The 17,117-nt window shown below is 33.6% G+C and overlaps 1 protein-coding gene across 21 annotated transcripts in view; it reads right to left on the bottom strand.

Moving 5' to 3' along the window:
• Positions 1–1,842: 1,842 nt before the first annotated feature.
• Positions 1,843–17,117, bottom strand: part of gish (casein kinase I gish) — a 43,316-nt gene continuing 28,041 nt past the window's right edge. For 2 of the 21 annotated variants that reach the window (XM_064679689.1, XM_064679690.1), the window contains 10 exons: positions 15,154–15,264; positions 14,119–14,285; positions 11,234–11,348; positions 10,896–11,164; positions 9,585–9,755; positions 8,279–8,359; positions 7,942–8,004; positions 7,147–7,245; positions 4,304–4,410; positions 1,843–4,145 (listed from right to left, as the gene is read on the bottom strand). In XM_064679689.1, coding sequence (XP_064535759.1) covers positions 4,076–4,145; positions 4,304–4,410; positions 7,147–7,245; positions 7,942–8,004; positions 8,279–8,359; positions 9,585–9,755; positions 10,896–11,164; positions 11,234–11,348; positions 14,119–14,285; positions 15,154–15,264 — 1,253 coding nt within the window. In that variant the 3' untranslated portion in view covers positions 1,843–4,075. Of the gene's footprint in view, positions 4,146–4,303; positions 4,411–5,421; positions 5,685–7,146; positions 7,246–7,941; positions 8,005–8,278; positions 8,360–9,041; positions 9,418–9,584; positions 9,756–10,895; positions 11,165–11,233; positions 11,349–12,391; positions 12,544–14,118; positions 14,286–15,153; positions 15,265–17,117 lie in introns of those variants that run through there. The other 19 variants (XM_064679677.1, XM_064679679.1, XM_064679695.1 and 16 more) reach the window with 19 other exon arrangements.

Raw genomic sequence — 17,117 nt, 5'->3', positions numbered from 1 at the left:
CTCTTAAAGCTCCAATTTACTCTCTTCTGCATACTCGAACGTTCACCTGTTGAGTAAATACAATTTGTTTTGGGCTAAACATAAAACGACTCACGCGCACACACACACACACGCGCACACATACGTACACGAATACACTTCAAGCAATTGTACAATACATAAAGGCCAATGGAATTAACATTTGCCTAGCGAATTTTTCATTGCATCCCTTCACTTTTCGCTTTGCTGGAGAGTGCGACAGAGACGCCTGACCTTTGGCTAGCTTGAGTTAGGATCAAACTGCTTTATAATACGAAAACTTCAGCAGTTGCTGCTCAGGCTGTCCGATTGGCCAGTCAAGGCGAAAGCTTTTGCTCTTGATGCAAACTAAACAAAAGCTCGCGGTGCTTGTCTTAGCTAAATGCTAAAACTTAGATGCTGTTGACAATTTCATAGTTAAATTTTACAACATATTTGCATAATTTAAAAGCAGTTGCTAAGCTAATTGGCAATCGTTTAAAACGGGACCCTAAAATGTTTGGTCACGTTTGCGGAAATTCGTGAAAATTGGTTCGTTGTTTAATTAAATGCATTCATTTGTGCATAGAAAGTGTTAGTCATGCGGTTGATTGGGGTTAAGTTTACATTTGTAATAACAAAACCCCCAAGCGAGTTTATAAACAAATGTGACGTAATTACGACATTTACACACTTGCTTTTCTACGATTTAACATGGGCGTTTAGAATTAAACCTATTAAGCCCAAACATTAAAATCAATATGTAATTTGTTCAAGGAAAATATATTGCGTATTTCATGAATGGCTTCTAGTTAAATTTAACCTGATGTTCGGATTTATTATAGTTGGGTAGTTGTTTTATTGATATTGTTTGATCCTTTTAGCGTTTTGCAGTTACATTTTTTTATTATTAGTTATTATTTACAGGCTATTGGAGAACAACATCCCTCTTTAGTAATTTGTAAATCATTAAATAAAATATCTTACATTGTTGATTTAGAAAACTTGCTGGGTCTATAGTTACTTCAGATAGGCCCACATGCTTACACAAGACCTGATCGTGCGTTTCTTATCCCCTTTACAAAGTCAACTAACGACAATTTCATTTTTCAATTCTTGAGGTGATATCCCTGTCAATAACTTGTGGATCCTTTAAATTTTTGCATTATCCAACCAGCAACGCCATCAACTCTTCGTTTTAAACTCCATTTCCAATTACAACATATGCTTGTAGATCAACAGGGTAGATTCGAGTATTTCACATTTGGTTGTATTCCCAGGTTTAAAACACGACACATTTCCTTGATGTTTTCTTTTTTAATAATTTTCTTTTATTTCGCTTTCATTTCTAGCTTGTTTTCTTTTTTATCTGTTTTCCATTTGTTTCTTAGGGGGTTTGTTTCATTTGCTTAAATTTGTTGTTTTGTTACTTATAATTAATAATAAATCATTTTATACAATATTTATCTTTTACATACTTCCTTTCACTTGTCAACCGAAATGACGCTTAAAACATTTCAGCTGTAAATGACTTAAATATTTCATTTTTGTTTTTGTTTTTTTCGCTCGCGTATGCAATAAATTTAAATGTTAAATTTGCTTAAAACTGCTTGCCAGAGTTAACGTTAACAACGTTAACTACTATTCCTGCATTTAGCGAAAGGCGTTGCGTGCACTGCTTGCCAACCGGTTGAACTCCCCGCACTCCTACGCTCATCCACCTGCCGTTCGATCTCGGTTCCTTTTTATATGTTTGTTGAGTTCTGTTCTGAATGCCTTTTTTGTAAATTTGGTAAATATATATATATTTAATCAATACATGCGCTTAATATGTTGGTTTGTGTATTTTATGTTTTTTCTTTATCAACATTAAAGTACATTATCTTGTATTTATAATTTGTTATACTTGACTGTTTATAGAAATATCGCTTTCTTATTATTGTTTTTTTTAGCATAATTTTGTTTAAGTTTCTTTTGTTTTTTTTTTGTTTGTGTTTTACGGTTTAGTTTCCATATATAATACAAATGATTTTTTTTTAACTATACAAGAAATTTGGTAAATGTTATATATGCCAGTTTTGCGTTTTATTATGATGTAATGTTTTAAAATTTGATTTTTGTTTACCCATTTTTGAAATAAATAGCAGAAACAAATTGAAAGTTAAGTTTCTTTCTATTCTCTCATTTCGCATCTTGTAAAGTTAACACTATTTTCATATATTTCTTAATTGGTTTTTGTTGTAGTATGTATATTTATAAGTATAAAAATGTTGTTTTAAATATATATCATAGAGTTGCTGTTGTTTTTACGCTTTCTGCTTTTGGGGAAGGAAAACAAATTCGTTCGGATGGGTTGAAAGTAATTTTCTTTTCCTTTTCATAAATGTATTAAGAGATGTATAAATATTTTCAAGAAGTTAAGATGTGTGTGTGAGAGAGTTTGCGGTATTTATGTATGTTTGGGTATGGGGGCGTAGCTGCAGGCAGCTTTTAGTGTAGTAAGTATATAAGTTTAGTATCACGTAATATCAAAATAAATAGCTCAGTACTTTGTTTTTATTTTCTCTTGATATTTTTGTTTTTTTCTTATTTATTCTTCTTCCATTTATATAAAGTGATTGATCTTGAGTAGTTTCTAGCTTTCTTTTTAGTTTCATATTTCTTTTGATTCATTATTATTTTCATTCATTTCTTTTGCTTTGTTTAGCTATTAGAAAACATAGGGAAACACGTTGCCTAAAACGAGGGTGTGCTAGATTTTTGGTTAAGGCTTTATGTGTGTGGAATTCCAGCTGCATGCTGCATGCAGCATGCGAATTTTTTCTAAATTTTGTAAATGTACGTAAGTAAAATTGACCTAAAAACACACACTAATCAAATAAATGCACTAATCTTGTACAAAATGAATTCGACTACGAAGCGCATTAATCGCACACTATGTTCGCCCTTCGGCATTAGTTATAAAAATTATGTACAACACCATATACTCAACTGTATATACATATATACATATATATATATATATATATATATATATATATACATTTATATAAAAAAAAAGTGTATCCAAAATCAGAGCTAAACAAAAGCTGCCTACGCTAAGAGAGTTACGAGTGTGGTTCCAGGGGGACGTGGATGTGGAGGGTGGGGGTGGGGGTTTTGTTTGGTGGCATATACGTAAATATACATGTAGATAATTTGTTTCATAGGTTCAATAGTTCTTGAAATGAAATACTTGTTATATGCGTATTTTAATGTACAATTTGTTGCCTATAAATATTTATGTAAGTAATGATTTGTTGTTGTATTTGACGCTGCACTAGTATTTAGATAAATATATATATCTGTATAGATAAATATATATATCTGTATAGATATATATAAATATGTTTAAGTGGTTCGCTGTGGCGTGTGTGTGTGTGTGCACGTATTTGTTGGTATCGGTTTAAGTTCTTACAAGTTAGGATCAATTGGATATTGGTCAGCTTCTTTTTAGCACGACGCTGAGCTGCCTGGCTTTGAATTATGAAATTTAATATATGACAGTTTTGTTTTTGTTATTTTCGAATAAGTTTTTCGTATATTATTTGCAGTTTGTTTTGTTTCTCCTTTGTTTTTATTAATAATATAATTAATAATTATAATAATTTATATAATAAACATAAACGCAAAATTGGTAAATAATAAAAATAATAATAAAATTGTTTTTTTTCTTTTATTTTGTTTTCGTTTGTATTTTTTTGTTGCAATTTTTACTGTTTTTTTTTGATGTTGTTTGTTTTTGTGGTGTTTAAGTTTTTGTTTATATTTTTTTTTGTTTTTGTTTTTGTTTGTTTTTCATTCTATTTTCTGATTTCTGTATTTATATAAATTACAACGGAAGTGTCGGTGTATTTGTAGTTGGTGTTGGCGTCAACATCGACGCGGATGGAGGATAACGCAACGTGTGCTGCGACGTTGCTTGTTGTATGTAATCCTGACTCGGATTATTCAATACGCTATCCCGTGAGTTTGAATGTGAAGTGGCGCGCAGCAATGTGACTGCCTCGCGTTCTGGACTACATTGTACACCTTCTAGTCATTTTTGGCGCGTTGATTTCTTCTTCTTTCGTTTAAAGAAACAACAACATCTGGAATATAAGGAACCACTAGAAACAGTTACAAAAAAGAACCGAAAAGAGAGATGCGCATTAAAACGACAAAGCAAAAACACCAAAACATCTGATTGATCAGTTGATCGATAAATCGTTAAATCGTCAATTCGATAAAAACGTCTCAATCCATCAAGAAATCATCATCAACATACTTTGTTTCGTCGACAAGCTCTACTTCGGGCTGCTGTGTGATGGGTGTATTGGAGTGTCCGGCCGTGGGATCGTCCGCATTCAGTTCGCCATTTGTCGAACTCACAACCTGTAACAAGGACACAAGCAGAATATGCAGAGCATTGCAGAAAGTTATTTGCATTAGTTTCTATTGATTATCATTCAGTAACACTAAACATAGAGTAAACATATTGTCTGCATTTATATTAAGTACTTGGTGATTTTACATATCTTTACGTTTCAACTGTTTTTATTTCTCTTCATTTCGTTTTTATAGCGCTATTCAAAAATATGCGTTTTCTTTTACTAAAGGAAAAATTTAACAAAAACAATGGCCCATCTTGTTTATGATGAGTTTTGGCTAGTGTTGTGCAACTACCAAGTTATATGTGACTAACACTAAACGTGAATTAATTTGGAGACCTTTAATCTCTCACTCGTAATTTTCGATTGCCTTCTGAGCTTCTTCCACTGTTCCGTTGCAAACGAACCTTTAAGGATGTTACTTTGAATTTTGCGTAGATGTAATAATAAGTATACACTTCTGATATACCACAACGGTATTAACTATCAGATTGATTTACAAATATCAAAGTTTAATAGATTTCGTTTTTGTCCGTGTCTATGCAAATATTAGAAATATATATTCCAAAATTAAATAGACTGATGAAATTTAACAGCACTGAAGTGAAATATATTTATATATATGAAAAAAGAATGTTTCTTTATTTCCATCATAAAATGATCTAAATTGAAAATTAAAGAGGAACTCTTAACTCAATTTTAAGAGGTTAATATTATTGGTACCGTCTGTTTTTATCAGATACCTGTATGTGCTTATTAAAACATCTCAACTCTACAGAGATTGCCTTTCTATATTCAACTCGTTTGCTATGTGCTAATAGCTATAACTAACTATAGGTAGATCCTAGCTGTACGTACACAATTACACTAGAGACAAACACACACACATACACACACACAAATGAGGGACGCACACAGAAAAAACACGCACAAGCACACACACTCTCACACGAACATGCAGGACATAGAAATCGTTTGAAACTTGAGAACAGGCCACAGGAATTCCATAAAATACCTTGCACGCAGTGTTGACACTATTTCATATGTAATATGTAAATAAAACCTTATAGCATATTGTTTTCATTTTTTGGGTAGGCAATTTTATTGGGCATTTAGCTGGATGTTGTAGGTAATAGGTAGAAGATAGTAGATGGTAGATAGTAGATAGTGGTAGTAGAAGTGGGTGGCTTATTTCTTGGGCCCATCGTCGCAGTCGCTTGTCTCGTAATAAGCATCAAATGGGCTATCATCGTCCGAGCTTGAATCTTCGGGCAATCTCTGTAATAAGTTTGGGTTTTGATTTGCTTTCATCTCCGGCTGTGAAGCAGTTGTCTCTGCTTTTTAATGGGCATGCCAATGAATTGGATATGTACACAGTAAACAATTTTGGTTTAAACTTTGTATAACACAAATCTCAGAATTGGTTTTAAATGTGAATTTTCTTTGACTCTCTTCCCAAAAGTATGGAAAGAAAATGCAATCACAAGAAAATGTTATAGAATATGTCGAGTAGATATTTATTTGATACCTAGACTGCTTAAAAGAGAACGAAGATCAGATATAAATGATATGGATATTTAAGTAGTGTGTCCATGTATGCAGGGCGAACTCCTTTTCCCTGAGCATATATGCGTCCACCCTGCCGACAGCTAAACTTCCTATGTGAACTGAAACTGAAGCGGAAGACGCTTTTAAACCAAATAGTTTAAAAAGTTGGGTAATTAAGTTTGTGAATTTGAATTTAATCTCTAAAATTGTTTTTATTTAAAACCGCTCAGGATTGTATTTAAACCATCAGTCTTTACTGTGTAAGATATTATGATCTTCTTAAATATTGCCGAATTCTCGAAAGGTGTGCTGTCTATGTGTGGGTGTGGGTGTGGGTGGGTCTGTGTGTGTGTGCGTGTGATCTGTGAACATTCGTTTGTGTGAGTAGAACATGCAGTTGGTTTACATGTTGTTGGTAAACGCGCGATTAACGCCATGCAGTGCAGAAAAATGATTTCTGAGAGATATCTGAAGAAAATTGTACATTGGCTACGTTTCTATTTATTATCTTGCTGGCATGCATTCGTATTTTCAAACTAGAAACCAAGCTATGCACATTCCACTATACAATCGGCGCAGGATATTTCAAATTTCAAAAAAGAATGTCCGAAAAAAAATAACTAGTGGGAACGGAACGGAACGGAACGAGAGAACAAACAAACCGAACTTGGGATATATTGGAATCAGTACCTTGTTGAGCTAATGTAGAGTAAATCAAGTGAAAACATTAGAATTGAAAAGGCCAAAAATATAACAGTCTGCGAGTAATTCAATTAATAGATATTTTTTTGTTGTAATCATCATTATTATCATCATTGTCATATAATTATGTATATTAATAATCTAGGGATAAACGTATATAATATGTATGCTTATGTTGATTTATGTACATGTAACGGATGAGTATACACATATAGAATTGGAACAAATGTCAGGCATTCAACGAGCGGAAGAACGAAAAAGCAGGGAACATTTATTTGTAGAACATGTAGAGCCTAGAATAGACACCCGATATAATCGATATTTTGCGGGTAGCGCTCTAATCACTTTTCACTAGTTGGAATTATGAAATTATTTACAGAAAAACTTAACTGATAACTGAACACAGAATACGAAAAGAAAGTTTTAAAAGATGTGGTAGAAATTTATTGCCTGGCTTCCGCTTCGGCTTCGTCCAAGACTCTGCACTTACCTGCACTGAACCATGCCGATCGGCGGGTGTCAGATTGCCAAGGGTCGCACCCGGCTTGGGCACATCCGGCCACGCAGCAACACCTCCTTTGGCATTTGTCTGTGGTAGGATGGGTCGGAGATCAAATCGTATCGGATCGGAGCGGATCGGATCGGATCAGTTGGAGTTTTGTTTAACGGAGTGTCGGGATGGTATTATGGATATTTGGCGAGCGAGCAATGCATAAATTTGTTCATTATTAAATTTTAGTTTATCGTTTTCAAGAGAGACAGACTAGACGCTAATTTTTGTGACAAAAGTAAAGGTAACTAAAGCAGTTCAAGTCAAGTGTGCGGCCAATACAACTAAAGTTGTTACAACAAAAACCAATTTTAAATATAATACTTAAAGCCAAACCCAAATTCGGACATTTTCTTTTGTGGAGGAGTGTGGGTATGTGTGTGTGTGTGAATGTATAGGGCGGTGTGTGAGTTTGTGCAGCAGCGGCTAGAACCATTCACCTTTTTGTATACAAGCTTCAAAAAGCAGCAAGTCTGCGATTTTGTCAGCTCCTAGCCTAAGGCTTTAATGCCCAGATTATTAGCTCTACAAGCACTAACAGTGCTTCTCCTATCTTTGTTAACAATAGGATAATGTAATAGATCGGAACAAACCAGTATTGATAAGCGCCAGAATGTAAACTAACAATTACAGCCAACAATTACATTAATTCTAATTACATATAGCAATTACATTTATCCTGTTAGCTTACTGATATAATACAGCAACTATATATGCAAGTCAACTAACTCTAACCTGAAGTATTATATATTCCTCATTTTCATTATCAATTTCATCAAAATCAAAATAAGAGACGTCCTAAAACAAGTCGCGTTCAACAATTCAGAGCAAATATTGAAAACATATTTTTTGTTTGTATTCATAAAGCAAAAAACCAAAATAAGAGCAGTTATGTATGTAAGTATTGGTTGAAGTAAGAGAGAATAAAGGATTCTAATATATAATTATAATAGTTAGTTTTAAAAATTTTGTAAGCTTAGTAAATACCAGAATAATAATATAATTAGGTTTTAAAACCAAAACCAAAAAAAGTTGAAAATGCAGTTTGTCAGTGAAAATTAGAATACTTTACCTTAGCCGTAACATTATGACGATCTTTATTTGGTGAAATGATGACTTCATGGCCAGTTTGCAGAGATCCGACGGGCGTTGACTGTGGGCGTGGTTGGTCAATGATATATATGGATGCAGTCGATTTAGATTTAGTTGTTCGATCGATATTATATATTTAATGCACAGTAGTAGATCAGTAGATCAATTCGAATTTTAGACACAGACACGCATAGACACATGAACAGTATTTTGATTGATAGTTTAATCGTTTTTGTTGGTTTGTTTTTTTTTTTTTATGTTTTCGATGTAGTTGTTGACAACCATAAAAAGACAGAGAATTTCAAAGAGAGAAAGAATAGATAGTGCTGTTAGAATGAGTTCAAAAACAGTTAGTTCTTTGGGCCTTAATGCTAGTGCTTAACTTAACTAAATATTGCAAGCTTGCGCCAAGCGTTTACCAACACTGAACAAGCAACCTAACGGCAGCATCAGTATTACATCAATTCTCTAGCACGTATTGTCGAGTAGGAACTAATGCAAATATACCTTATCGGATTTATTCTTGGCCAAATACGAGGGCGGCGCATTTTTAATGACCTTCATTTGATCCAGCTGGTCCTTGGTCTTATATAGTACACACACATACGAGTTCAAATATACACAGAATTAAAGGTCTTCATCGGATTAAGTTAAAATAAGCAAAACTTGCAAGCAATAAATAAAAACAAATATTTGGTTGTTTTTTTTTTTTTTTTTTTTTTGGTAGATGGGGGGGGGGGGGGTTTATCACTGCTTTCAGTTTTGTTTGGTCTCTCTTTAATTTAATTTTGCAAATGGCGCTTTATAAAAATATATTCATAAACGGAATGAAAGAAATAACATCGCGCTTCAACAATAATCGAAATTGAATTGAACAATCTGGCCCATCATTTTCAATCATTCTCATCTGCTGTTAACACTCTCGCATCGTAATGGGCATCTTCGGCTTATTTGCATGCTATCCAAAATATTTGATTACTGATTTTTCAACTCTTTACTCTCTACCGGGGGCTTCAACATGCGTTACCCATTTTAAAATGATCATTTTGAGAGTTACATGAAGAGGAGGCGCATTACTCAAGTGTTAGATACTGGAATGTCTTGCTTGGCTTAGGTCTCCTATAAATTAAATGTGAGTTGAGAATTCGGCTCAGGTGATTGTCAATGAGAATGCGAACATCTATTTCATATATACATATATATATACACATATATATATATATATACAATAGTTATAGTAAAAGAGCAACATAGTGATCGATTTTATGTTCTAACTTGTTACCTACCATGGTCTTCCCTGTCCAGTCAAATTCACCCTCATCGGTATAGCCCTTACGTTCGAATAAGTCTTGAAACAGTCTTCGCAGAAAATCATAGTCCGGAGTTTCGAAAAAATCTAACCGCCGCACATAACGCAAATATGTTGCAAACTCTTCGGGGTGGCCATCACAAAGTACCTGCAAATTGTATGAAAAGAAATTTTAAATAATGTATTTCGGTTGCAGTATCTGTACCTATTCTAACAACGAAGAAATATTTACTGTTAAATATAGGGAAGCTAGTCAAATCTTCATGTCAATTCAGAATAATCTTATGATGGTATTACTATCTATGGATCTAATTTATATAGAATTATGTATTTAGCAAGATGTGTATTCTCACAATAAGAAAGATACCCATACCTATAACTATCTGGTTTAAGTTTTGTTTAATGATCTAATCCCTAAAAATATTTTTAATCTCATTAGCATTTGCATAAGCAAATACAAATAATATTGAATTAAACAAAAGATATATAGTAAAACAAGTAAGAGGCTCTAGTCGGGAGTTTCCGACTAGGGGATACCCTGAACCCTCTTCTACCAACGCCAAGTACGGCTGGCGCTTCGAAGTCGTTTGCTTTAGCAGTAATAAAATGAAGTTTTAAAAAAATAATTCTCTCAATAGGACTCGAAATAGCAACAGGCCGCACTACTTGCAACCGCCTCTTCTTAACAGCCATACCAGCATTTCAATTTTAATGGAAAAAAAAACTTATTAAAATAGCAGCACATACACACAGCACAGAAAACAATACGATCGATGTTGATAAAATTCAATACAGACGCGCTAAAATGTGTATGTGTGTACATGTATACAGAAATTCTTGCAATATGCGCTTGCTGCCGCAAACACGTGGCCAGCCAAAATACATCTCCTTTAATAACTTTTCGTGTTTCTTAACCAATCCTATAGGTTCTGAGATTCTTGTGTTCATACATACGCACTGACAGACGGACGGACGGATCAATCGACTCGGCTATTGATGCTGATTAGGAATATATATACTTTGTGGGGTCGGGATGCTTCTTTCTGCCTGTTACATACATTTGCACATATAAATTATACATTTTTTCCCTATTTTTAATGGGTTCGGGGTATAAAAAAGTATCATTAATCCAATACGATTCGATTATGTTTGATATAACTATGTATGTAAGAATGTATTCTTCTCTGCGAAATATATTTTTATTATTATAATATATTTCTTTGGGTAAGTAATATTGTAAGGCTCAAATAATAAAATTATAAAAAGATATTTGTATATAATTGCTCACCTCAATGGGCGTTGCACGTTTTGTATCACCGATTTTTTGATATCTCTCTTTGAGTGTATCAGCCTTAAGGCCTTGCCAGGGCAGTGAACCTCTTAAGAAGTACATGAACATATGACCCAGAGCCTCCAGATCATCACGCCTCGACTGCTCGCGTCCCATATGCGTGTTGATTGACATATAGCGAGCGGTGCCAGTTAGGGATTTATGCTCCCGATATGGTATATGTCTATTTGTGTCTAAATCAATGTATTCTTTGGCCAACCCGAAATCTATTGAAATTGTCAATAGGTTAGTTAAATTTATTCAATACATTTAATTAAATTTGCATAAACACTTACCAATTATGTGTATAATTTTTTCACGTTTTGTTGATGTTCTGCCAATGAGAAAGTTCTCTGGTTTTACATCCCTATAAATTAAGTGCCGACTATGAACATATTCGATCCGGTGGAGCTGTGTTTTCAAATTTATGAAGATCAAAACAGAAAATTCGATAAGTATTTGCTCTGTTCAAATAGGATTAAACATTTAGTCTACCAAGGAGCAGAAGATTACAACAAACCGTAACAAATTAAATTACATTTTCATAATTAACGTGCTCATTGACAGACTGAAAATTTGTGTAAATGAATAGAATTATTAAAATTCAATTTTGGATTTGTAGTGTCTCAACTAGCTGAAGTTTTTTTGTTCTTGGTTTAATGGCAACGGTTTTCGGAATCTTGAATTGTTTTAAACCATTATTTTTTTTATTTTTTTGAATTAAAAAATTAATATGACGCGCTTCAAATACAAACTAAAAATATATCCAAGTCAACTACATAATAAATGTACATGCAAATTATTATTTTTAATATTATGTACGTATTTTTTTACAATGAACGTTGGCAGTTAACAACTAAATTTGATATAGCGGCATTTAAATGTGCATGGCATTAGAATGCGTTATATGATAATGCTTAACCAAAACGATAAGAACTTAGGACTATAAAAATAAAACCTTAACCAGATGTTGTTTCGTCTACAAATGAGGAAAGAAAGGAATAGGTGGGAACGTAAGTAGATTACAATATAAAATATGACTAAGCAGCATCCTCCCCCTCCTTTTGTTGTTGTTGTCGTTGTTGTTAGTTAGCAAAATTATAAAGTAAAAATAAAATATCGGTGATAAATAAAGATTGATTAACTAAATAAATTCACCCAAGCAGCCCCTACAAAAACACACACGCACACACCCTCACACACACGCACTCACAAACAAAAATTTGATCAGGTTTTTTTTGGGTATGTGTGAAATTTTGCGCTGACTGGCCAGTGTTGGTTAATTTTTGGCTTAACTGCTACCAGTGTTGTGTACGTGAACAAATATGTGAGATGTACTGAGAAATGCGCGTGCTCGAATAAATAATTGCTTATTTGCTGTTGTAATTTGCTGTTTTTTGTTTTGGTTTTATTTTTTGTTTTTGTGGTTTGGTGGTGGTTTTGGTTGTACTTACTAATTGTATAGCTATCAGTAGTACGCTCTTCAAAGTGAAACGTCTGCCGCAAATATCGAACAAATCTTCGAGTGATGGACCAAGCAATTCCATAACAAGAGCATTGTACTTGCCGCATGGGCCGAAGTAATATACTTCTGGTACACCCTCTGCTACAGGCCAACAAATTTCGGAAATTTTCAAAGTATGTGTGTGTAGAATAAAATGCATTTTAATTGTTTTTTTTTTGTGTTGGGCAGCGCACGAAAGTAACGTAGTTTTTGGGGATACGTTTGTTGTTGTTGTTGTTTTATGCAAAAATCGACAAATATAAGGAGAGAAAGATAGAGAGATAAGAAAGAAGAGAATAAAGAGAGTGAGGTAAGAGAGACAACAAATATTTTAGATATGTATTTTTGTATTATTCCAGTTTTATTTTTTTAAGGGAGCACCGAGTTCAACGTGAGGAAGACGAAGAGAGAGTGAGAGAAAAAGAGAGAAAAAGGGAGAGAGCGAGCGAGCGATAGTGAGATATATGACTCTTTCAGGTTAGTTAAGCGCGTCTTACGTTTTATTACCACCTTTTTATTTTCAGCTTCAGCACTCTTGAAATTTTCAGAAAAACTGTGCTAAAAACAACAAGAACAACAAAAATAGAGATTCTCGAAGCATATAACGAGGAAGCCTACAAAACGACCCTGCCATTATATACAATCTTTTAAAATGCTGCTGCATAAATATGGGCGGGAAACTCTAGATGTCGTATAACTACGCTTCAAATAAGAGTATAACAGTTCCTTCAACTGCGTATTTGACCAAACTTAATCTTAACTTAGGTGTAGAGTCGAGTGTATAACAGTGAAGTGTAGGCTTTTAAGAGGCCATTGTGTTATTGCTGTTGCTGCTTTACCACTTTAGCAAAATATTTCTTGGAGCTTGTGTTAGTAGTTGGTTAAAATAAGGATAATCATAGAGCACATACAAAAAGTTTGTCATTAATAAAAATCAAGAGAATAGGTAAAATCGTTTACTTAGGCAACTAACGAGAATCTGTTGTTATTAAATATTCTTTTGAAATTGTTTTGGTTTTTCTTTTTTCGTATATTGGCTTTTTGGTATACAAATAGAATGATGTTTTTTATTATTTACATAGAAACATTATAAGTACTCTTGCCTGTTAACGACGCTTAGTTTACATGCTTTTTAATTTAATTGGTGGTTTAATTTGATTTCAATTTAGTTTCAAATAAGCTACAACCCAAAGAACTAAAAAAAAATTTTAAAAAAAAACATTAATTATGTTTAACTACAACAGAGATATATATATTCATTTCGTTGGCAAAATTGTTCCACTACAGAAACTATAAAATGTTGACACTAACGTTCATTGTGTTGTGTTCTCAGGTTTCTTTATTACAATCAATTTATAGAAAAATAAAAAAGTTGCTAACATGAAACGCTTAGCCGTTGAGACACTTTGTTGTTTAAAATCGAAATAATATGGTGTAGAATAGTTTGAGCGAAATAGAACACGGACTTCACATGGTTTCGATTAACAACTGTAAGAACTTCGCAGCGCGATTGCTCGCGAGAGGACAGTGCCACACACATGTCCCTCAGTGACTCAGCGATCACTGAACACTGTTATAAACATAATCAAGCAATCATTCGCGGCATGTGAAATCCGCGCTAACTCGCCCAAAAACAAACGAAATTTTTTTTTTGCATTGCATTTTAAATAAACTTACAAGTTGTTTCGCTATCATCAATACAGTCTTAAGTGAAAATTTACGGGAGCAAATATTGAAGAGATCTTCTAATGATAATCCCAATAACTCTAAAACCATGGCATTATAACGGCCACCACAAGTGCCCAAGTGATAAATGCGTGGTATGCCTTCTGGGGCGTTTTCGGCTGTATGAGCGAGCGCATCGATTTATAGGGTATGTGCCATGCCATCACAATGTGTTATGCAAAAGAAATCAGCCGATTGTTTTGGTGGGTGGTGGGTTGATTGGTTGTCGCACGATGGTTATTTATTGACACAGGTTTTTCAGTATTTTCGATATCATTTATCGGTTTCGAATTTCATATTTCACAGCGGAAGTTCATTGGTGTATGGTGATTTTGATGGTTTAATGAAGGAGCAGAGCAATTCACATATATATATAAATAAATAAATATATATATATATATATATATATATATATAAGAACAACGAAAAAAAGAACGGGCGAAAGAATAACGTAAATTTTTTGTAATAATGTTCAGTTAAGAAATCAGCATATAGTAAGTTGGTGGGTATAAAATCAGAAGAATATAATGGTAGCACAGCTTTGCTGTTTCCAAAATATACAATAGTATTAATTTGTTTGAGTTTTGTTTTATTTTTAATATATTTGTTGTAATTTAATTGACGCACCGACCTCCGATATATGCTTGAGAAAATCTATTCATGTCTTCTTATGTGTATTCTTATAGCACTCAAATTCAATTCAAAGTGTTATATAGAGTTGAGTTTACGAGTTTGTTTATCAAACTAACAAACTAACGAAGGTGGTAACGGTGCAAAACATAGTTTTATTGGAGCGGTAGTTGGAGTAAGTAGGATTGGGTTAGCAATTTGTCAAAAGGACGACAAACGGGCATGGAAAAAAATTATATATTTTTTGTTTTGTATCATGACATTTCTTTTTGTTAGTTGTTTTTATTTCTGTTAGTGTTATATAGGGGTAGGGAAAATGTGTATATTCTGTGTTATAATAAAGACAATTTAACATACCATGTGATCCTAATAGCTTATAAAACCTATACTCTAAGTGTAGTTGCGGAGCCTTTGACTTCATAGGCTCCATTTTTATTGCTACATGTTCATTGTTGTAAAGATTTTTTCCTGCAAAAGAAAAGAAGAAAATGTATTAACAATCTTAAATAAAAAGAAAAACATTAAATCAAAATCAACCCGAGACATGCCTACACTCACAAGACTCCCACACACACGCACACACACATAAAGATATGTGCACACATAAAATGCAAATCATGCTCAAGAGCGAAACTGCAACTGACCAGAACTAACTATCCAATCACAAACTAGCCAGCATGCAGATGTCCCCTCATACCTGTAGCATTATCAGCGCCACGCCCACCAGCAGGAGCGCCTCCAAAGCAACACATGCGACGACCTGACCATTAAGAGAACACAATTTGAAAAACGATTTAAAAAAGAACACGTAGGTAGTTGATCGATCTGTCCGATACCCATTTCATTTGATGCCAAAAACTGATATATTGTTGAATTTGAACCTATTTTTTATTAATCTCCGAAATTGTCAAATCGAATATAGAAAACATTTGTAAAGAAATAGAACTTCGTTTAAAGAAAAGAACGTAATTCCTTTAACATGTTATTTCTAAGACCCTAAGGGACCAATTGAAGCAACAAAATTGATTTATGTGATAATCCAGGAGTGTCATAAGCCGTCGGAAATCAATCTATAACTCTGATTAAAACGTTAAAATGAAATAGATATGCATTTTTACAAACGATGTTAAATTCCATACTCTCAAATGACAAATAGCGCTGGCTGAACGTCTTTAAATCAAAAATAACAAGCAAGAATAGATTTTGCTCATTAACTATCGGAACTCATAATAATTAAATAACATAATTTGAAACTTAGATGAAGACCCACATGTGAATTGTGATTTTTGAATTAACATATTTAATTTATACTATTATTTAGCTATACAAATCTGTTTTATCTAGAATAGACAGGAATCTTTTACATGCCGAAAATACATAAAAGCCCCCGCGTATGGCTCAGAAGGGTTCTTATATAAAAGCTTTATTTCCGACCAACCCTCTATAGATGCCATATGATATGGTTCATAGTTCGATTTGATAAGGCTTTGCAGATATGTTTGGATAACAGTGAAACTCGTAATATCTGAGTCAAGATATCTTGAAAAACATGAGTTGTCGATAAAAGAACTTAATTTTCGACCGATCATTCTATGGTAGCTATATGACATAGTGGTCCAGTACTGACTACAATGACATTCAATAATAAACAGAAGTTGCTATATCGACTCGGCTGTTAATAATCAAAAATATATACATATGTATATTTTATTAGGTAGGAGACGTCCCCTTCTATGCGTTACCTATTTATTTCGTGACAAAATTATAATACCCTCTACGTCAATTCGTTGACTGCGCGGCGTAAACGCACAGGTGTGAAATTATGTCATGACTGACAACGCCTCAATAGGGGGAAAGGCGAAGCTTATCGTTCTCCACAACATTGACGACATTTAACACACGCATGCACACAAACATTTGGATATTCATGTGGAAAAGCCGCATGACTCTGATTGCAACAATCAGAGCAACACCCTACGACTTGTCGCGCCTCCCGCTTGCGTTGAGTAAATTGTTTGTTTATTTACTTATTCAAAAATACTCTACCAACAGAATTCTCCTTTGGCGGTTTCTGCCAATTTTTTATTCTTTTTAACCCGAATATACTCAGAGCGTAAACAAAATGTCTCCGACTTTTTGCAGCTGACTATGAAATTTGCTGAAGCGCAAGAACAGAACGTTTTTATAAAAGATTTGTGATAAATATTTCTCCAAAACTGTTTAATTTTAGGAAATCATTTAATTGCATTTACACCGAAAATCTTCAAATTAATAGTTTTCTATTAAAGCTTAAAGCGCCGTACACGTCATACAATTAATAG

Source organism: Drosophila montana, unplaced genomic scaffold (assembly GCF_035044405.1).
Source record: "Drosophila montana isolate Dmon_TW-CO22-7 unplaced genomic scaffold, ASM3504440v1 contig_203_1, whole genome shotgun sequence".
NCBI classification, from domain to species: Eukaryota; Metazoa; Arthropoda; class Insecta; order Diptera; family Drosophilidae; genus Drosophila; species Drosophila montana.
This window is presented reverse-complemented; position numbering and strand designations above follow the sequence as displayed.